This window comes from Microtus pennsylvanicus, chromosome 10 (assembly GCF_037038515.1).
Source record: "Microtus pennsylvanicus isolate mMicPen1 chromosome 10, mMicPen1.hap1, whole genome shotgun sequence".
NCBI classification, from domain to species: domain Eukaryota; kingdom Metazoa; phylum Chordata; class Mammalia; order Rodentia; family Cricetidae; genus Microtus; species Microtus pennsylvanicus.
The window spans coordinates 84,240,633-84,264,691 of NC_134588.1; the positions used below are offsets into that span (position 1 = coordinate 84,240,633).

The 24,059-nt window shown below is 38.7% G+C and overlaps 1 protein-coding gene across 17 annotated transcripts in view; it reads right to left on the reverse strand.

Annotated features, from left to right (window-relative positions):
* Nucleotides 1–24,059, reverse strand: part of Slmap (sarcolemma associated protein) — a 132,180-nt gene that overhangs the window by 71,043 nt on the left and 37,078 nt on the right. For all 17 annotated transcript variants that reach the window (XM_075988842.1, XM_075988837.1, XM_075988838.1 and 14 more), the window contains exons 2-3: nucleotides 9,314–9,461; nucleotides 1,471–1,543 (exon numbers count right to left, since the gene is read on the reverse strand). In XM_075988842.1, the coding sequence (XP_075844957.1) occupies nucleotides 1,471–1,543; nucleotides 9,314–9,461 (221 nt within the window). The remainder of the gene's footprint in view (nucleotides 1–1,470; nucleotides 1,544–9,313; nucleotides 9,462–24,059) is intronic.

Consider the following 24,059-nt stretch of genomic DNA (forward strand, 5'->3'; position numbering starts at 1 on the left):
GCAATCATGAGGCCTCAGGTTTGACTACCCAGAATGCGTGCGAAGTCAGGAAGGGTGGGGCATGCCCACACCAACGCTCCTTCAGCAAATTGGGAAGTAGAAACCGAAGAATCCTTGGGAGCTGGGGGGACAGCTAGCCTAGGGCACAAGGTGACAAACACAAACAAGCTGGAAAGCAAGAACCAACACCAAGGTTGTTCTCTGACCTCTGGCACACATGTACACGAACACATACACATATATGCAAAGAAGACGCACATATTCTACTAGCTGCAGCCTAAGAACACACAAGACTTAAGCAACTGCTCAAACCTTTTAACTCTCTCAAAAATAGCCTATCGCCTGAAGTCACTAGTCCCTAAGAAGCTGTATGTCACTGGTGGATTGCTTACTTATTCTATCACTGAAAGCTCAATTTTTGACCCAAAAGACTTTGTTATGTTGAAGTTCTTGAATTTTACTGTAATTTTAATAAAAGAAAATTACATTTTAATAATAAACTGTAATTAAAATAAATGGTATTTTAATTTCAACTGTTTTACAATCTCTGCTTTGCATCGCCTAGCCATAAAACTCAAGAGGGAGAAAAACTATGGTATAAGAAAAGCATAAAACATGTAATTCTAATGACTGACACTAGAGACTATTACAGTAAGGGAACCCGCTCTTTCTGCTTTTTCTTTCTCTCTTTCCTATTTGCTATTCAGCCTTTCCTTAAACTCTAGGTATTTTGGCATAATCAAAACAATGTAAATAAACCACTAGTAAAAAGTAAACTGTAATAACAGGACGGTCCTTTGAAGCAAAAAAAAACCAAGTATTTAGCATATTCAATGCTTTCCCTAAATAAAAACAAACAAACAAAAGGCATTAATATTTAAGTACTGCCTAGGACCTTCCATACTTCACAATGATAATCTGTAAAAAGCACATGATGTACTTAGGTTTACATTTTAAACTTTAGACTTCATGACAGGACGTGATATTGCTTCATATAAAACATAAAAATACAACTTTGGTGGAAAATTCTTTTAGCCACTATAAAAAATTACTAACTATATTGACATCTTCAAGTTCTGGATGAATATGACACTGACATTAACTTCACAACAGGCAATCACAGTTTGAAAAGCTCTACATTCAATATATATCAAAAAGAAACAGTTATCATTCTCCAATAACTAAAATATTCTAAATATTGCAAAAAACCCAAAAAATTGTCTATTCAAATATACACTATAAAGTTAAATTTGGAAATAAAACAACCTTTACCTCTGATCCATTATTATTTACTAGGTTTTTAAATAACATAGAAAGTAGTCAAAACTGAAGTATATAATATGCCAAAAAGTACTATGTTAATTTTCTAATATATCACAGTAATCTTGTAGTATTAATGGGATATCATCACTACAAATATTATCAACTAAGATAATTAATCCAAACTTCACAGCACTAGATTATACTCACTCTGAGCGGAGCCGGGCTTCCATACCATCTGGTAGAAAAAGTTTTATTGTGGAAACAATACACCCATGGGTAACTGGTTAAAACAAATAAAATAATTGTTTAAAAATATGAAACTTGGTGGGTCTCATATCTAAACTTGTATTTAATTATTAAAAATTATAATTTATAGGAAAGTAAATAGATCTAGTAGTTTAATGACAGTATCTACTACCTTAGAAAAACTTCCAATTCCTTAACAGACAATGAAAAGTCACCTGTCCAGTATGCAGAAATAGTAACAGTAAAAAGGGGATAAGAGTTTTGTCCCAGTTTGCTGACATCACAGCTAGTCTACTCCCTTTGAAAAGCAGTCCTTATCCTTAATTATCCTGTCTCCAATCTGTCTCCCAACCACAGCTCATAAAACTTTAATGTCCTTTACATACAGTTTAGAACATGTTCATCACCCCCCCACACACACACATCCTGAGGGTCTCTCTGACTCTTCCAGTGTACTGTTGCTAGGACTCACATGGGAGGCTCTCCAGGACAGCTTTCATATGGATAAAACCATTGGATAAAACCACAACAATCTCAATGCATAAGATTCTTCTCACTCCTCTTTCTATTGATGGTTTTGAGAGACAATCTCCCACATACAACAACTATACAGATCATTGTCTTTCACTGAAAAATAAAATGCTTCCTAAAGATTGATAGTTTTGATTTCTCTGTTCTTAGAATACTGCATCATCGATGGCTCAACAAATTTGTTTATTAAACTGACTAAAAGCCGATGTTGGCAGATAAAACACATTGTATAATGATTTAATAATAGTGTTTACTGTAGCTGTATATATGTCAAAATTCACTGAGTCTTACAAGAAAAATTGGCATATATTTATTTATACTTCAATAAAACTATTTTAACAATAATTATTGCTTTAGGGGTATAATATGTTCAACAATTACAACCATAGTATCAAGATGGTAATACAAAGTAATGTGGCTGTCATCTGGAAACGTATATTAAATTTAAGGAATTTAGCACAGGTCAATATTTGTTTTTATTAACTGATTATATTTTATAAGAGCTAACACAGATAAAGAACTATCTACTGGACGGTCTTCTCAGTTCTGCCTGGAATAGCCATCATTGCCATTTGGCTTCTTCCTTCCTTTCTAGCCACATCATCTAAGCTGTTGCCACCAGTCTCTTACACACACGCAGGTTACATGCAATCTCCAAACATCTTACTGTTCACAAAACATGTGTACTGTTTTACACATCCTATCTGTGACATCTTTATCTCCTCGGTATTTTTTCTTAAGATAAGCAGAATTCCTCATGGCCTCTACATCAGTTCCTGCCTCCAGTTTCCTGCCTTGTGTTCCTGTCCTGATTTCCCTGCATGAAATCATGTTGTCAGCTGGAATAATCCTTTCCTAAGCAATTTGCTTTGGTCATGGTGTTTTATCATAATAGAAGCCCTCTTACCTCATGCCTTATCCTCTCCAACTTCCTTCTCCCAGAACCACTTCACTTAGTCCTTAGACTATTGCTGCCAACTGTGCCCCTCCCACAAAACCACATCCTGTCTTTTGATTCTTCCCTCCTTCTTCTGATCTTAACTTCTGATACAAAGGGGTCAAATAAAAGCAACTGTTCCCCAGTCTAGCAGTTGGACCCCAGTGTTTAGAGCCTGATCCAGTGATCTGTGATGCCATTACACAGTTAGCATCTAGATCTTCTTGGCCCCTGGCATTTCATCTCAAATAGGTGGTCTCACTGAAAGCATTTATGACTTCAACTCCTGTAAGTATGACTAATAAGTTCTCAAAAAAAAAAAGTGGTGGAAGTCGTATAAGTAGCACAGCTATTATAAAAGAGGAAGAGTATTACCAGGGGAAGAGACAAAAGAAGATAATGGGTAAATTTAACCAAAATATTTCATATACATGTATGAAATGTCATAATGAAATAATTATGTCTAATTAAAATATGCTGACCAAAAACTTTTCATAAATTTACAACAAAAAGAAAAATAAGTGGATGAATTCTGAAGTGAAACTGCAGCACCAGAGCCAACAAGTGATACAGCGCACCAGGAATTCTGCCCATCAGCTAGATTACAGTTCAGCAATGGACTGATACATAAATCAGTGAAGTGAACCAAGGGCTAATACTGCCTAGGCAGAGAAGTGCATGTCTGATTAAGTACAACCAACCATTCTGTGAAAAGACCTCATGTCAACTAGATACACGGGTGTGTAGAAAACTTAGTAATCTTTTGGATTTGCAACAGGCAAGTATTTAAAGCAATGTGATAGGCATGTTTTAATATTTGTATTAATCAACTAAGTACAGTAGAATTTCCCCAAATACAGTGTCAAAAAGTGTTAACCAAAAAGGAACTGGAAGCTGGGCATTGATGGTGCACACCTTTAATCTCAGCACTCAGGAGGCAGAAGCAGACAGATTTCTGTGCTTTCAAGGCCAGCCTGGTCTACAGAGAATGTTCCAGGACAGCCAGGGATACACAGAGACCCTGTCTCTAAAGACCAAAAAGGAAAATGGGGGTTTAATGAGTTTGTGAAACACTGGATTAAAAGAAGTCTTAATGTTTTTTATGTTTATTACTTCTGAGCTTTCTTTGGGGGTGAGGAGACAAAAAAAGCTGAAAATATTGCTTAGTGGTAGTGCAATTGCCTTGCATATATGTATATTTGCAAAGCCCTACATTCAATTCCCGGGGCAGAAATAAAAACTTAACTGGTATTTGTACAGCATGAAGATACATTTTCCAGGCTTATCTGACTGCCAGCCTCACCCCTTCGCCCTCTTTCAAAAACACAGAGAATCTGATATCAGGAAGGCAATACATAGGACAATAATGTCCTAAAGAAGTCTATAAATATTTTAAATATATTTTGCTCTCAAAAATAAATTATTACTATATTTCAAACTCAAGGACTAAATAGTAAAGCATGTAATTTAGGTAGTTTGTCCAGAAAGAAAAGGGAGCATCAGAACACTGCCACATTAAATAGACACAGATATTCTAAACCACATACAAAATTCATTGGTGTTAATATGAAGAAGAGATGTGACCAAATAGAAGCAAGAAAGGATGTTTGGAGGAACTATTTACAATGCCTCCTCAGACACAGGCTACTAAAGATTACAGTAACACAAGCACTGACAGCCACTGGGTCTCCTTCCTCTGTCACTGACACAGGCCAGTTATTTTGGTTTTGAGATCTATTTATTTTGTGGTATGTATTCGGCCTCTTTTTGCCTCTTTACACAAATGCACCTTAGGAGACCCATGTTCAGGTTGATGGGTTTAAAAGCTTTTGGAGGCCCTGGAACAGGAAAAAGAAACATTGGGGATCATATCTGGCTCTGCTGCTAATCCTGTGCTAGTCTCTACTTAGCAGGAACCTGAAGGATCTCAAGAAGACTGGCGGCAGCAGGAAGGACAACAATAGAATCATTAAAAACACAAGACCTGGTTCAGATATTAATTTTTCTAGACTGTGAAATGATTTTCATTAATTGATTTTTTTTTACCATTTAAGATAAAATAATTGTTAAAAAACCTTCTTTAAGTTTTTTACTTTATAAGGTTTCTAATCCTGAGGCTTTAAGAGTTAGAAAAGCAGAGAAAGACAGGTGAATCAAGAGTGCTTTTCTTCTAAAAATTAAATCAACATTCTACCATTCTGCTTTCTCTTGAGAACTGTAGTTTAATCATCAAAAAGCTTTCAACCTTCCACTCCTTTCCTACAAGGCTGTATGTTTTAAGTACACAGGCTTATCTCTGTGTGGGTATGTACCCATGAGTGCAGGTGCCGAGGAGCCCAGAAGAAGGTATCCGTTATCATGGTGCTGAAATCTCACCTGTGACTGAGTACCTGATGTGGGCACTGGGAACTAAGCTCTGGTTTTCTTTAAGAGCAGTACATGCTCTTAACCACTAAACCACCTCTTCAGCCTCTTCAACTACTTTCTTCTTTAACCTTGGGTATAACTGAGGTTTGTTGTGGTGGTTGTGGTTTTTCCCAAGTACTGGAGATTAAATTAGGACTGTATACATACTCACAAGTGTTCCACAAATAAACCACTCCCCTGCCAACCAAGCTAGACTTCTACAGGACAGGAAATATGAGAGCTCTTATTCTTTCTCATTATTTACCTATTTTCAGAATGATAAATAAGTTTCTTCTAAGTTCTTAAAAAGTAATAAAAAACAATTTTCACTTTTAGTTTTGATGAAAGCTCATCAACTTGAACATATTTAACATACTTCAATACAAGGCTGTTATAATTTGATGTTAAAATGCCTGTCTTTCACAGTAAAAACTCACTCATATTATTGCCTAGAAGTTCTTTTTTTTTAAACTTTATTTAACTTTATTTCACGTACATTGGTATAACGATGTCAGATTCTCTGGAACTGGAGTTACATACAGCTGTGAGCTGCCATGTGGGTGCTGGGAATTGAACCCAGGTCCTCTGGAAGAGCAGTCAGTGCTCTTAACCACTGAGCCATCTCTCCAGCCCTAGAAGTTCTTTTAATAAGAGGCCAGCAATATTAAATAACTTTACTAATATGACAAGAATCTTCCAGGCTCAATGTGTGTATTCACTGACCTGGACTCAGCAACTGCTGTTTCTCTAACAAGTCTTATTTCTACCTAGTTGGAAAAGTCATTTCTCATTTCTCTTAGCGCACCATGAGTGGTATTACTACTGGCTTATTCTTTTTGTTGGCCGTGAGATGTGTTGATTCTCTGGATATACCTACTTGCTCAATAAATATTCACTGAGAAATTGCTGGCTACAAAGCAGTATTGCTGAGAATAATGGTGAAAACGATGATTATGACTAGGTCCTTGCCCTTAAGAAGATCTCAACAGTGAAACAAACAAGAAAGACTCATAGGTACTGCAACAAATAAAACCAACATGGAAATTTGTAGTAAGCATGGATACGGAAGGATACACACACACACACACACGAACAAACAAAACAAGATTAGAAAGAGGGAAATAGAAGAAAAGGCCAAAAAAATGTTAGGAATAGAAAAGAAAGCACAAATAAGGAGGACAGCTGGGGACAAGAAGTAAATGCACTCAAGAGGCAGAGGCAGGTAGGTCTCTTAAAAGGTCAAGATTAGCCTGATTTACATAGGAAGTTCCAGGCCAGCCAGAACTACAAGAGATCCTGTCTGAAGAAAAGAGGAAGAAGAGAAAGAAGTAGTAAAGAATGGGGACAGGAGAGATGGCTCAGCAATCAGAGCACTTACTGCTCTTCCGAGAACCTGGGCTCTAGTCCCAGCACCCATGTTCATAGGGCAGCTCACAACCACCTATAACTCCAGTTCTAAGGGTCCTACATCTTCTGGCTTCCACAGGCACCTGCACACATAGGTGGCAAACAGACACATATATGTAATTTTTAAAAGGAGAATATATAATCCAAGGCCTTCTGAATGCTAGGCCCCAGGAAATGTTGTCTGACTAAAGAACTTGTCTCTCAGTACAAGTGGCCTCTCCTTTCTAACAGTTTGAAAGTCCTGGGACTTCTTCTCCCAGAGCTGCCCAATAGTGCTGTATATCTAAACGCACACTACTGTTTAACACTTAAAAAATCTATACATGTTTCCTAACATACCTGTTAGGATTAAATAAACTTTGTGAAAACAATAAATGCCAAAAGAGAAATAGCCAAAGAAATCTGCAGAAACCTGATATTGCAGAAATAATGTACTGATAATTATCCTAAATCTTCTTCAGAAATAGATGGGGAAGAGTATAAAGGAATCTAGAAAGGGCTGCAAGCTGCACTCTGTAATTAACCCCTGCAAAACTGCATATACTTCAGCATATTGAAGGCTCTGCTAGGCATAGCTTAACTTAAGTCATTTCCTAGAACCGATAACTACATTCTTCTATCAATTAATGCCTAAAAATTCTATTTGAGAACCCTAAATCAATAAGTAGAAATTCCTCGAAGGAAATACAATGTAGTCGAAGTCTCTTCTCTGTGATTTATTTACATGTGGGGCTCCACCCACTTGAGCCTAAGTATGAGCAGCAGAGAGAGTCTCTTCTCATTGCCATCACACCAAGAGTTCTCTCCTAAGGAGAAGTCAGCACTTTACATCAAGATTCAATCTTTACAACTGTAAATGGAAATTCCTACAAGGTTGGCCCTACCCAAATTCAAGTACCAACACAACTTACAGAGAAATAAAACAAAATCTAACAAAAACAGACTACCATTTTAATGGTAGTGCAGATTTACGCAGAGAGCTACACACAAAAATGAGAGTCAGCACACTGCCAAGTGCATCGTACCACGAAAATATCAGAGTCTAATGATTTAAGACATCATCAGATCAGACCATGCACAGAAAAACAGAAGGAGTAACTTGCTAATCTACTGTCCCACTGTCTGAATTAAACTAATAAAGTACAACTGCCCTCTCTGGGTTTGTACCAGAAGCGGTTTAATTTTATGAGTCAATCGTTAGAGTTCATAATCAGAGAGTAAACAAATGAACGAGTCAGAGCCAAGCAACTTCGGAATTGTAAAATAAAATGATTGTAGAGAGCAGTTGACATTATTTATCTGGAGACTTGCCATTTCAGAGAGTGTAGCACAGGAAACCTTGTATTTGCAATCAGTACTACCGCCTGCCTCCATGGCTTTCCTCTTTCTTGCTGACAGAACTCTGATTCGTAAGGGATAACAATGCATACTCAACTCAAATCATCATTGGTCGATATCAACCATGGCTCTCCTTGCTCTCTTTTTTTGTCAGTCATTGGGCTTCCCTGGTAACTGCAGTGTGTGATTTAATCATGAGGCCAGTGACTCATAAGGAAATCTTAGCTTGGAGCTCATTCTGTAAGATTGACTTTTCCACACGAAAAGGGAGATAAGAGGGCATTTTATCACCACATTATCTTTTTGCATGGAATACTGGTATGAGGAAAATGATACCTAGGTTTGCAATTATAACCCTCTGACCATGAGGAAGCAAAAGCATTGAGAAAACAATAGGTTAAAAGAGCAGAAAAAAGGATAGTAAAACCTTAAAGTCACAATTATTTATATTTAAATAAAACATTTGACATTCATTACATTATTTTTATAGTGTTTTTAGTTGCAATACAAAATAATGAGTTTAACTATACATATGTGTATGAGCAGAAGTCAGTTGCTGACTCAGATTAAATTTGCCCATGCTATACTCCTCTAGCTAATTTTCCTTCTGCTTTTATGACCGAGTTCCATTATATCATTAAGTCAACTAACAAACTGTGTCCAGACTGCTCACTAAGTCTCAGTAAATCTTGCTATTGATGATGATAAACACCATCCCCATGTTTTAAATTCATCTTAGCGGTGGGCGGTGGTGGCACACACTAAGCCACCAGCCCTCGGGAGGCAGAGGCAGGCGGATCTCTGTGAGTTTGAGGCCAGCCTGGGTACAAGAGCTAGTTCCAGGGCAAGCTCCAAAACTACAGAGAAACCCTGTCTCCAAAAACAACCCCAATAAACAAACAAATAAATAAATCCATCTTAGCTAGGATGTAAAGTCACTATAACCAAGTGCTTCCTAACACAATAGTTCCCTATGTTTTTATAGAATAAAGAAGAATATTCACTACTAATTAACATTTTATAATTTATAACTTTAGAAAAGCAAATAGAAGAGGGTAACTTAAAATTTTTGTTTCATATATCATACTTAAATAGATTTTACAAGCCTGTAATCTTTTATATCACTAATAAAGATTTTAAAACTTATAAAAAGAAATAACAAGGAAAACTGATCCATACTCATACCTTTGCGGGTATTCTCTGTCACATCTACCCCAAACTGGATAATGTCACCAGAAAGAATTTCACATGGTGGACTTTCCTCCGAGCCTCGACTCAATCTCTGGCTATTTATAAAAGTACCATTACTACTCTTAGTGTCTTGAAGATAAAACTGGAAAGAAAAGAAAAAGCAAAGGGTTAGCAGTAAGAATTTCAAGCTCACTTTTTAAAAAGTGCTGTCAACTTTGCAAACTACTTCAAGAGCAGTTTCCCATAGCAACTGAAACCACTCATTTCAGTTAATATTCAACACACTTGAAAATAAAAACTTAAAACTGGATAGTTTAAAGTTTAACTGGACATATGGTGGAAACACCTTATAAAACAGTTTGTGTTGTGTCCTCAAAGTGTTAAAACATGAAGTTAGAGGACAACCCAACAATCCTAAAACTCCTTGGTATTTATCTAAAATAGTAGAAAGCACAAGTCTTCACAAAATTTGCATACAAACACACACAAAGGCATTGTTCATAATAATCAAAACCAGAAACAACTGAAATGTCTATCAGCTGAGTGAGCAAGTGCTGCACATCCACATACAAGGTTATTAACTGACAATACAAAGAATAAAAGTATTGATACCTATAACATCATATGATGAGCCTACAGAATATAATGCAAAATAAAAGAAGACAGTTGGGGATGAGTGTGATGGAACATGCCTGTAATCTCAGCAGGCAGGAGGATTGTGAGATCAAGGATGGAAGACCCTGTCTCAAGATAAAAAAAAAAAAAGACAAATATGGACAAGAGGTGCAGCTCAGTGGCAGAGTGCTGGTCAAGCAGATGCAAGACCCTGGATTCAATCCCTAGCAGCACAGCAGAGAAGGTGGCAAGGAAAAGCAGCTGCAGTCATCACCACAAGTGCCCAAAGATCATATATTATATCAGTCCATTTATAGGAAATAGATCAACTGTGTAAGTACATAAAAAAGTATATCAATGCTTGCAAGGAACTAAGGTGGCAGGTTGACTGAATGATAGTTTCTTTTAAGAGTAATGGGGAAAATACATAATAAAGGTGATGGTTGCACAACACCATGAATGTACTAAGCAAACACTTTAAAATGTGAATTTTAATTCTGAAATAGTAGCCCATTCCTATAATCCCAACATTCAGGAGTCTGATTTGATACCAGCCTGAGCCACATAGTAGCTCAAGGCCAGCCAGAACAATATAATGATACCTTAACCCAAGAGAAAAAAGAAAAAGTCTATGATAATAGATATCAATATATTCATTTATAAATAAGACATGTGATAAACAAGTTAAATTATCTTTCCAAAGGTTACAGAGGTAACACACAAACAAGTATTCAAATAATACAACCAAAAGAATATTTTCCCATTACTTCACAATGACTTTCTTGGTTTATTATCCTTTATTCATCCCATAAGTACTCTTACAAGATTAATCACATCAAAGGCTAATAATCTGCTAAAAATGTAAAAGTGACATTTCATTTCATTTATTCCCAGGTGACAATTAAAGACTACTATAGTACCTACAAACGACTTATTCTATTGGTTCAACAACACACCATGACAGAAAAGCAATAGAAGGGGGAAGGGTTTATTTGGTTTACACTTCCACCCTGCTGTCATCACTGAAGGAAGTCAGGACAGGAACTCAAACAGGGCAGGAACCTGGAGGCAGGAGCGGATGCAGAGACCATGGAAGAGTGCTGCTAATTGGCTTGATCAGCCTACTTTCTTACAGAACCCAGGACCACCAGCCCAAAGAGAGCACAATCTACCATAGGCTGGTCTCTCCCACATCAATTGCTAATTAGGAAAATGCCCTACAGCTGGATCTCATGAAAGCATTTCCTCAATTGAGGCTCCTTTGTCTCTGATGACTCTAGTTTGCATGAAGTTGACACACAAAACCAGGCAGTACATAGATCATTATTAAAATCTTACTTGATATTTTACAAATCTATTCAAAATCTAGATACGTTAACATTTCATGCCAGGAAGACAAGGACAAGCAATGCTGTCAGGAAAGAATATTTATTCACAAAATCCTTTTCAGCATTGGAACTTACTGTATAAAGAAATAAATGGAGGGGGAGTATACTTTTCATATATACTTTGGAAATGTGGCAATGAATGGATTCTGATTTACTTTTTCAGTATTTATGCCTGGCAAAGTCATAAATAGATAATACAAAATTTATAGTCACTTTCAAATTTCAAATAGTGATGTGTTAGCCAGTTAAGTCAATGTACAGGATTGCAATTCTATTTTTTAAATATTTTAGATTTATTTTATTAAATATGTATAAGTGCTGCTTGCATGTATATATGTGCGCTATGTGCATGTATGTATGCGCGCTATGTGCATGTATGTATGTGAGCTATGTGCATGTATATATGTGTGCTATGTGCAGGCCCATGCCCAGAGGCCAGAGAGTGTGTACAATCCTCTGGAACTGGAGATGCCTATGAGCTACCATGGGGTGCTAGAAATCATTTCTGGGTCCTTTGCAAAAAGGAATACATGCTCTGAACCACTGAACCATTGCTCCAGCCCCAGATTGTTGGTTTTTGTTGATGTTTTTCAATATGAAAAGTAAAAAAAAAATTAAAATTATATAGAACAAGGTTCAGTACTATTCATTAAAACTTCGTTAGAAAGCAAATTAAAATCTATATACATATACATGTATATGGCTCCACTTCTTCATCCGTAGAGTCTATACACAATTAAAATAAATTATAAAAATAATAAGCCAATATTAACGTATGTTCTTTTCCTTCTGTCATTACTTACTATATTACTATTCAAAATACACTATGCTATATTTGGTCTCACTTAGCTGGAACGTATTATTTATATTACTTGCTCAATTTCTTTTCTTTTTAATCTAATGGCTTCCAAATACCTTAGAATATTTGTGGCCTAGAGTCGATTCTGTACGATCTTGTTCCCTCCATGAACTCAGTTACTCCAGGTCTTTCCTTGACACACTAACACACTCATGGCTCCGAGTCTGTACTTGTCCACAGACTGGTTAGTTCCTTGAACACATATCTGCCCTTGGCAGCTGTTATAGTTGGTTTTAACTGCCATCTGGTCAGAGAATCTCATTGTGACATGAGATGGGATCTCTGGGTTACACTGGTATGTGGACATGCTGATGGGGGGTTGTCTCCATTATGCTCATAATGATACAAAAAGATCCATCGTAATTAGGACCAGGGCTGCAGAAGTGAAGAAAGCCAGCTGAGCGCTAGCATGTGTCAATCTCTTCTGCTGGGGTTCCTGAGGCCTTGACTTCCTCACCATGATGGATTATTGTTCCCTGGCTGGGCTAAAATAAACCTTTCTCCCTTAAGCTGTTCTTGTCAAGAGTATTTTTCACAGCAACAAAGTGTGTGTGTGTGTGTGTGTGTGTGTGTGTGTGTGTGTGTGTGTGTGTGTATAACAAAGGCAGTAAGCTGTCCTTAACAAACAAACAAAAAAACCAGAACTAAACAATGGTTTTGTACCACCTCTAAAATAATGTTATTATTAGGTCTACACTATACAGAAATCACGATATTTACTCTTAGGTTAGGTTAACTAAAGATGTCAACTTGTTTGCAAGACGGGAAGAGACTATGCTTAAAGCTCCTGATTGCTTTCACAAAAAGCAGGAATACCAGTTTGTCCTGTCAAACCAGAAATATTCTTATGTTTTTCCTCTTTAAAAGTTTGATCATATCTGAAATTTTTAATTAAGACACTGGCAGATTTATGTTTCCCCAGCACTTTAGCAGTTCTACTGCCTCAACTAGTTACTAGGCATTCACCTTGGTATAAAACAGGTGTATAGAGTCCTAAATTTATTTTAAAAAACAAAACAAAACAAACCTCTGGCTTGAAGACCAAAGTTTCACAATGGTACTTTCATTGTTTTCAGGCTTTAATTCTTCAATTTACTCTTGCTTTCCCAAGAGAGCTTTGAGCTTCCTACAATCATGAATAGACAGTGGTTCCTAACCGAAAGGCTTTCTCTACCAACAATGACTTTCCTAATTTCTTGCTGACCAATGCACAGTCACAGCACTGTACAATTACATTATCCGACTTCACAAGGTTTCTATGTAGATTAATTCTATAAATGCACACATTGTACATTACTTTCAATGTGAAATATGTAGAATCTGAAAATTCTTGCATCCCTACATAATGATACACTGCTTCTTTATAACCTTTCAATGTTAAAAGGCTTTGCAAATATCCAAACACCAAAAAGAGCTGAAGCTTCCAAACAAAACACAAGCATAGTTATGTGTGTGTGATACCAAATATATGACAGACAACCACAAATTCTAAGTCCATATATAAAAGAGGTTTATTTGTTGATTCCTCAAGACAAGCTCTCCCATAGCCCAGGCTGGCCTCATTTGCAGATGGTGAGCGTGAACTTCTCATCTTCCACATGCACCACTCCCAGTGCATTTATGGACCAACAGCAACAGCCTCGGCACCACACAGGGGAGTTTCTAATGACTACACAATGAATTCTGTGTAGACTGCAGATTTTGCAAAAATACATTTTTAATCTACCTCAATCATCACCTAAAATGAAGCAGAGTGACCAAGACATAGCCAAAATCCAAAACCCCATGGACAACATTTAGAACCTCAAAACAAAAACAGGGAAAACAGCTTCCTGGCCATATATAGTGCGGCTGACTGGACCTGTGTATCACAGATACTAGGTATTCATTCAGTGAACAGGTTGGAGGACAGTGAAAGGAAAGTTGAAAATGGAAACATTCAGCTCAACCTCAACCAGGTAACAATATAAACTTGGTTCCCAATTGAACTCAGACCAGAGCCTTCTTATTGTGAAACTAAGCTCCACCACTCAGGCAAACAAGCTCTTCTACAGAAATTCTTGAAACCAACCAGCCAGCCAAAGACACAGTTCCTCAACGACAGAAAACTGCTTGAAACGAAACCAAAACTGACAACAGGCCAATAAGAGAAAAGATTCAGAAAAAAGGTGGAAAAGGAAAAATAAACTCATTATTTTTTTTTTAAACATTTTACAAAAACAACAGAAGAGGGTGCTCTGTGAACTTGAAAACAAATGAAGAGACCATAGGAAAATAACTAGACACAAGACAATAATACAAAACAACTGGGCAGGGTGGACAAAATCTCTAGAAAAGGTAAAAAATACATTTGAGCGATTAAACCACAACGAACAATGCCTAAAGAGAAATGAAAAACAAAGTAGAAGCATTTTTTTAAAGAATCACAAAGACAGGAACAAAGTGACACCAGCAGAACACTGGAGTGGGCAGCTCCAGGCATCTGCCACACAGAGACAGTGAAAGAGAAACCCACAGAACCAGCTTTGCTAGACTCCAGGAAACATGCAGACGTAGAACAGTGCACAAACACTTCAAATCCAAGTAATGCTAACAGCAAAGTAAGCCAGGCTTGAATACTGCATGTTCTCTCAAATACAGAGTCTAGGTTTTGGTGTGTGTGTGTGTGTGTGTGTGTGTGAGAGAGAGAGAGAGAGAGAGAGAGAGAGAGAGAGAGAGAGAGAGAGAGAGAGAGAGAGAGAGAGAGAGAGAGAAATACGAGGGTGGAAGGACGACTGGAGTAAGAACAAGGTCTGCAAAGAACATAGGAAGTAATGGAGGAAAAGTCCTGGCGTTTCCCTTCCATGGAGAACCCAGACTTCACGTGCACTCAAGCATGCATGCTCACACACATGTCATGACATGTTTATGACAAGAAAGCAGAAGAGGACTATTTGGGGAGAGGAAAAGAATCAGCAGGAGCAGGGAGATAGGAGGATTAATAGGAGAAAAATATGAGCAAAGAAAATGATATACATGTATGAAAATTTCACCAAAAAGCCAATAATACCATGAACTTACTTAAAAAACATGTATAATTTTAAATGACTTCCTTAAAAAAGAGAAAGAAAAAGCAACGGACAATTTCAAAATGGTAAGAAATTCTGTGGCATCACTTACCCTTGGCCCGCCTATTCTCCAGAACAGTAGAAATCTGGCAATGCCAACACGCATTCCCAGAATGGGACCTTGGTACCTGGCTCCAGAGGGAGCAGACCAGACTGTAATCACAAATTACTGTGTATCTGAACCTCGATGGAAGTGATGTGAAGGACAGACACAGAGCTCACCCAGACTAGAGCGGCCGGTACTGCTTGAACAGTGCAAAACACCCATCGTAAGCGGTGCCACCTAAGAAAGTTAGTGATGTTTACCAATGTTACAGATTAATAGAAAAAGCCAACCCTGCAGTCATCTCAATTAATGCAAAGAAGGCATCTGACAGACATAACAGCTCTCACATAAACACACAGGAAAAGGGAACTAGCAGGCAGTGTCCTGACGTGAAAACACACACCTGACCTTCAGGAACAGAAGTAAAGACTGACAACTTATCTTCAGGGGAAAAACACAGACTAAAGCCATTTGTGTGTGACATGGGGAAGAAAGAAAGGCAGTAATAAAAATAACCACTATGCCAATGAAGAGAAGAGCGCTGGAGAATAACAAAGAGTGGTAGGCAGCTGAGAACAGCTGAGACACAGAAGGACTTAGCAAAAAGAAGCAAGGTGTGTGGCTATGTGAATGGGGGCAGGGAGTGTGGACGCTGCACCCAGAAATAAGCCGGGCAGCCCTGCTGAATGAAGAAAGACTGACAGTCCTACCTAAAGAATGAGCCCCAATTCCAGGGTCTGGGTCACTGCCTGTGCCCCAGGGCTGTTTGTCTGTGCTACCCTGCAAGAATCTATTACCTAAAACGGAGCTAGTCTAGATGGCCTGAGAGTCAACAAGGCTGAAGTTAACCTACCACAGCTCCAGGGCGAGACAGTGAGAGGCAGTCTAGAGAGTAGCAGGCTGGAAATGTTCAGGGAACAAGAGGCTCGGCTCAGGCAATTACTACACTATCATGGATGCCTATGCCTGGAGCCTAGGGACTACCTGTCTGGAGCCACCTGTTTGCCAAGAGGTCACTGCTATAGAGCACACCTTCTTACACTGTGTTGTGATCCTCGAGGCAACAGCAAAAGGTTCCTGAAAATGAAACAAGCAGAAGTTATTTCTGCCATTTTGTCTATATATTTATACAAGTGGTATTCTCGGTATTAATGATCATAAAATTAAAATACTGATCCATCCTGCAAAACTCTGAAGATGCTCTAAGTCTTACAGTATCAAGTATTCAGACATGGTACATAAATAAAAACAGCCATGTTACTAATATGTAATTTTGCTTTCATCCTTAACAAATATGAAAATCGCATGCATATCACAGATTTATTTTAAATTAATTTTACAATTTATTCCAAGCAAATGTTTGGTTAGCATATTGGTTCTTGAGTCTTACATAACCATGGTTACATACAAATTTCTCAAGTGGCAAAGAGTCAGGTATAGAAAGAGTCAAAACATTCCAGATACTGGAAACCTAGTCAACTACCCAGAGCTAGTGAAGTAGATCTTGGAAGAAATTGCTACTTGACTACACCAGCCTAATTACTACCAAAATTCTAAATATTTATCCTTATACACATGATAAATGTAGTTTGCATTTACCTTCACCAAAGAAATTTCTCTTTGCTACAGATTCCATTCCAGGAAACGGTAACCGAGCAAGTGCAGAGAACAGGAGGTCATGTGGTGCCCAGTCCCAACTGAGGTATCTACAACACAACTCCTGCCCCCAAGTCTCGTGGCTTATAGTGGAGGAGGGCGTAAAGGCTGTAAAAGCCAGAGACAGGAAGCTGACTGTGAGATTGTGCCTCTTAAAAATGTCAGAGCAATGTAATGGGTTTTTGACCCTACTGCACGTACTGGCTTTGGGGGAGCCTAGGCAGTTTGGATACTCACCTTACTAGACCTGGATGGAGGTGGGTGGTCCTTGGACTTCCCACAGGGCAGGGAACCCTGATTGCTCTTTGGGCTGACGAGGGAGGGGGACTTGATTGGGGGAGAGGGAGGGAAATGGGAGGCGGTGGCGGGGAAGAGACAGAAATCTTTAATAAATAAATAAATTTAAAAAAAATGTCAGAGCAGCTATACTCATCAGGCTATTTAACAGACGTTAAAGCACAGTTTGACAAGTCTGCCTTAAAGATCTCGGTGCTACTCTTGCTCCCTAGACTTCAAAAGCACTTGGGACACAACCCCTTCTTAAAGCATAAACTACCTTGGTGAGTATAAACTAGGCATCTTGACAAAAAGGGAGAACTCACCAGGCAGCAGACTGTAATGTTAACAGTTACCAGCAGAGGTCACTGGTATACAAGAACTGAAGCTACTATAGCGAAGACCACACTGACAGACCTGAGTTTAGCGTCTGAGCAACACATAGAAAGCCAGAAACAGGAAAGAGACAGAAGGATCCTGAGGGCCCAGGCTAACCCAGTTGGTGAGTTTCTGGTTCAGTGAAAGACCCTGTTTCAAAAAAACAAAGGTTGAGTGGACTGGCAGAATGACTAAGGGAATAACAATGGTTGTCACCAATCCTGCAGATCCGTTCCCAGGACCACATGGTAGCAGGGAACCAACTTGCACAAGTTGTCCTCTGACCTCCATATGCATCTTGCAAGCTCCTACATGCACATGCACGCACAAACACACACACAGACACACAGACACACACACACACACACACCACAAATAAGACTAACAAACCGTTAACCAAACTGATAAAAGAGAAAATACAAACTAACAAAATTAAAGATGAAAAGGAGAAGTTTAAAATAAATACCAATGAAACCTACAAGCTCAAAGCTGAAGAGATGTCTCAATCACTAAGATGCTTGCCATGTAACAACCACGAGGACACGACTTTGGATCTCCAGTACCCACATAAAAAGTTGGTGTGGCCATGCATGACTTCAACCTCACTACTGGAGGACAGAGAAGGATCACTGGGGTTTGTTGACCACCAGCCTATCCAAAAAAAAGAAAAAAAAGTGAGCTCTATCTTCAATAAGACACCTATTTCAGAGAAATAAGGCAGAAAGTGAGAGAAAACATCAATGTCCTACTCTGGCTTCCAAGTGCAGAGCTGATACAAAAGTGTGAACACCCCCCCCCCAGCAAGCACACGTGAATGTGCACTTACAAACAGAAACACACACACAGATGTAAGCAGGGACTATTCTTTCGTTTCCCAGCCTTTCGGACCCAAATAATCACGCAGAAACTGTATTAATTACCACACTGTTTGGCCAATGGCTCTGGCATATTTCTAGCTAGCTCTTACAATTTAAATTGGCCAATTTCTATTAATCTGTGTATCACCACGAGGCTGTGGTTTACCAGCAAGGTTCTGGCATCTTTCTCCTTGGCGACTACATGGAATCTCCTTGACTCCGCCTACTCTCTCCCTACATTCAGTTTAGTTTTCCCACCTACATATATTCTGCCCTGCCATAGGCCAAAGCAGTTTATTAACCAATAGTAATAAAACATATTCATAGCATATAGAGGGGAATACCACACCACACAGAGACATATATCAATGGAAAAAAAGCAGGGAAAGAAAAGTACAAAAGAGAAGGGGGAAAAGGGTGTGAGGAAATAACACAATGAGGGACACAGAAAAGAGAAAAACAAGATACACACAGACCCGCAATCTTAACATTGGGGAGACAGAGACAGAATACCTGGTATTTGCTCAACTTCGGTGAAAGACATCTCAAAAAATAATGTTGGGCACGGTAGCAAATGCCTTTAATCCCAACACTTAGGCAGAAGCAGGCAGATCTATGAGTTCAAGCCCAGCAGAGTCTACATAGTGCATTCCAGGCCAGTCAAGGTAAGATTCTGTCCTGATAAACAAGGCAAAAGGGCTGAAGCACCCACATGGTGATTCACAACTACCTGCAGCTCCAGTTCCAGTGACTCTTATGCCTCCTTCTGCCATCCAAGGATACCACACACACACATACATATATACATGCAGGCAAAACACTCATAAAAATAAATAAGGTGGAGAGTGATTGAGGAAGACATCCAACACCAAACTCTAACAGGCACACATACAAGCTCTTGCCACACACACGTACAGAGATACCATATACATTCAAACAAAAATACACAGAATCATTACAGAATACAGAAGAATACAGAAATTGAGACATGACAAAGTTTCTAGAAACATGGCCTACCAAAAACTTAAATCAAGAGGAAATAAGTAGACTAAATACATCTCTAACAAGTAACAAAATTGAAGAAATAAATAGTCTTTCAACAACAAAAGTCTGAGATGGTACAGATTCACTGCTGGATTCCACAGGACCTTTAAAGACCTAACACCTGCTTTTCACCAGTTCTATGAAACAGAAAGAGAAAGAACACTCCAAACTCATTTTATGAAGCTATTATTACCACATACCAAAACCAGATGAGGATACACACACACACCACCACCAACAACAACAATAACAACCTGCAGACCAAACTCCCAGATGAACACAGATATAACAATTCTCAATAAAGAGCCAACAAAATGGCTTAGCAGGTAAAAGTGCTTTCCAGGGGCTGGAGAGATAGCTCAGCAGTTAAAGAGTACTAGCTACTCTCCCAAAGGACCTGGGTTCAATCCCAGCACATAACCATCTGTAATTCTAGTTCCAGAAGATTAGAAGCCCTCTTCTAACTTCCTTGGATAAAACGAATGCATGTATCTGATGCACAAGCTTACGTTCAGGCAAAATAGCCATACACATAAAAAAAAAACTACTAAAATAATTTTAAATTTTTTGTATATTTTTAAAAAAACTTTTTTTCTCATTTAACATACCAATCCCAGTTCCCACTCCCCCACTACCGCTCCCTTCATCTTCTCTCCCACCCCAACTCCATCACTCCTTGGGTGATATGGGAGGTCCTTCCGTATGTGCTGCTTTTATTGGTTAATGAATAAAGAATTTGAATTGGCCTGTGATAGGGCAGAATAGAGCTAGGCGGAAAAACTAAACTGAATGCTGGGAGAAGCCATGTATCCACCAGAGGAGAAAGACACAAGCCACCAACCAGAAACTTGCCAGTAGGCCACGAGCCTCACGGTAAAATATAAAATAATAGAAATGGGTTAATATAAGATATAAAAGCTAGTTAGTAATATGCTTAAGCTAGTGGCCAAACAGTATTGCAATTAATATAGTTTCTGGGTGGTTATTTTGGGTCTGAGCAGCCAGGAACGAATAAGCAGCCTCTGTCAACAAATTGGCACCAACATGGTTAACTAAATCCACATAAAAACCTGAGAGGGCATGAAAAGGAATCCTAGACACACACACACACACACACACACACACACACACACACACACAGTTTAATGCAGCTTCTTGTTCTGTTTGCTGGCGGAATGCAGAGACGTGGCTCATTTAAGAGGTTTCCTGACTCGGCTGTAAGCAGTAAAAACTGCTCAGCTTCCTTAAAAATGGAAGCTTCCTGTTTTGCCAGTACAAACAGCTCTGACTCTTTCAGGAGGTCCAGCTACAAAACATTTAAATGGGATTTGTGAGCAGAGTGCTACAATTTGCTTAATGGCAATATAGACCCACTGTGTGCCTGAAAATGGGGCTGTAAACATGGCTCCCAGAATTGGCGCTAAGCAGACCTTCGCCACATTGGACTGAGTGGAGCCAAAAGGCAAAGCAACCTTAGTCCTAGCCATGTCGCTTAACATTTTAAGAAGCAGTCCTGGTCAGAAAAGGATTTAAAACACACAATAAAGACAAATTCAGATGAAAAAGACCTCTTAGTGGGTCACAGTATGTTTAAAAAATATACATAGGCTTGAAAGAGAGAAGAAAAAGACTATATTGAGTGATGTTGGCTGTCAGTTTGCTGTATGTTGCTTTTAGGATGTTTAGATAATTTATGTTTAGATGTCCCTGGTATTTCCTGATCTCTCCAAGACCTTTATCATGAAGGGGTGTTGGATTTTGCTGAATGCTTTCTCAGCATCTAATGAGATGATCATATGGATTTTTTTCTTTCAGTTTATTTATATAGTGGATTCCATTGATAGATTTTTCATATGTTGAACCATCCCTGCATCTCTGCTATAAAGCCAATTTGATAATGGTGGATGAGTTGTTTTTTTTTAAATTTGTTCTTGGATTTGGTTTGCCAGTATTTTATGGAGTAATTTTACATCAATGTTCATGAAGGAGCTTGGTCTCTAATTCTCTTTCTTGGTTGAATCTTCATGTGGTTTCGGAATCAGCGTAACTGTAGCCTCATAAGAGTTTGACAATGTTCCTTCTGTTGCTATTGTTTAGAACAATTTGAGGAATAAAGGTATTAGCTCTTCTTTGAAGTTCTGGTAGAATTCTGCACTGAAACCATCAGGTCCTGGGCTTTTCTTGGTTGGGAGGCTTTTGATGACTGCTTCTATTTCCTTTCAGGTTATAAATCTATTTAAATCGTTCATCTGACCTTGATTAAATTTTGGTATGTGGTACCTATCTAGAAAACTGTCCACACCTTCCACAACCCTAAAGCCTGAGTTCAATTCCCAGAACCTACAGAAAAGTAGAAAAGAAAGGTGTCCACAAAGATGTACCCTGACCTCAGCACACATATAATGGCAGGCATATACTCATACATATATGTACACAATAATAATAAATAAAATTTTAAATTCTCAAAAAGAGACTTACAAACTAAATTCAAAAACGTATTTAAAGATCATAAACTACGACCAAACGGACTTTATTTCTGGGATGACAGGATGGCTCAACACACACAAATCAATATATAATCTAGCTCATGGTCTGCAGAATTGAAAAACAAAAGCTGCATAATCAACTGAATAGATCCTCAAAAGACCTTTGCTGAAGTCCAACATCCCTTCATGGAGAGAGCCCTAAAGAAACTAGAAGTACAAGAGCCACATCTCAACCCGATAGTCAGTATTACATCAACAGGTATCACAATACTTGTAAACCTGCATCCGACAACCCAATAGTCTGCATTACATCAACAGGTATCACAATACTTATAAACCTGCATCTGACAACCCAATAGTCAGCATTACATCAACAGGTATCACAATACTTGTAAACCTGCATCTGACAACCCAATAGTCAGCATTACATCAACAGGTATCACAATACTTGTAAACCTGCATCTGACAACCCAATAGTCAGCATTACATCAACAGGTATCACAATACTAGTAAACCTGCATCCGACAACCCAATAGTCTGCATTACATCAACAGGTATCACAATACTTGTAAACCTGCATCCGACAACCCAATAGTCTGCATTACATCAACAGGTATCACAATACTTGTAAACCTGCATCTGACAACCCAATAGTCTGCATTACATCAACAAGAGACACATTACAAACAAGCAAACGAACAGCAAAGCACAGTCAAAAGGACTAATAGAATAGAATAGTGGACTCAGAAATAAGCCCATGCGTCTAAAGTCACCTAAATTTTAACAAAGCACTTTAAAATAAATGCTTAGGCTAGGTCTTTTAACTTTTTTCCATATAGCCCATTATTAGTTCTTGATGTTACTTGAGCTATTAGAGTCCTTTTCAGTCCTGGCCTAGCCTGTATCATTAAGTGTTTCCTTATGTCTTCCTTGGACAGCTTAAATATGCAATCAGCCTAAATGCCAACCAAGAGGTAAACAGGTGGTTGGAGAGATTGTTCAGCAGTTAAGAGCACTAGCTGCTTACAGAAGACTTGAATTCTGTTCCTAACACCCACACACAACTGCCTGTAACTTCAGCTCTTAAGGATCTACTGCCCTCTTCTGGGCTCAGCAGGCACTGTACACACATGGTGCACATACATACATGCAGGCAAAATGCTTACACATAAAAAAAATTTAAAGAATGAACAAAAACATGGCATATATATTGTCAAGTTATTATTCAACCCCAGAAGGAATAAAACTGACACATGTGGAAAAATGGAGCTGGGTGATCAAAATAGTAAACAAAATAAGCCGGACTGGAAAGACAAACATTGCAGGTTTTTCCGTGTACAGAGCACACACATTGTGCTAGTTAATTCCGTCAACCTGACTGGATTTAGAATTCCTACGAGACACACCTCCAGGGACAACTGTGAAGGTGTTTCCGGGGAGGTTTAAATGAGAGAAGACCCACTCTGAAAGTGGGCACAACATCCCACAGGTTAGGGGTGCTGGATGAAAAAGAAAGAAACAAAAATGAGCACCAGGAGTCACATCTCTTTGCTTTCCTGACTGAGTGGCAGTGCGTGTGGAAAACATCAAAGTAGGAACGGGAGACTCTCGGGGAGGAAGACAACTGCAATCTTGCTTCTTGATTGTCAGCTGGGAGGCATTACCAACTTCCAGGCACGCCTGTGAGGAAGTTTTTATATTGTGTTAATTGAGGTGGACAAACTGACCCTCAATGTGGGTACACTGCTCCCTGAGCTGGGTTCTCAGATCAAACAAGAAAGCAAGCTGAGCACCAACATTCATTTCTCTGCTCGCTGAGTATGGATTCAATGTGAATCACTGCTTCATGTTCCTGCCATGTCATCTCCTCAGAGAAATTATTCTCAATCTGTGAGTACAGACACACCTTTCCTTTTGTCAGGTATGGCATTACAGCAACAAGAAAGGTTTCATACCTCATGTTAAGACAGAGTGAAACAGGAGGACAAAATACAACACGCTTTTCTCTTATGTGTTTATATGTATCTC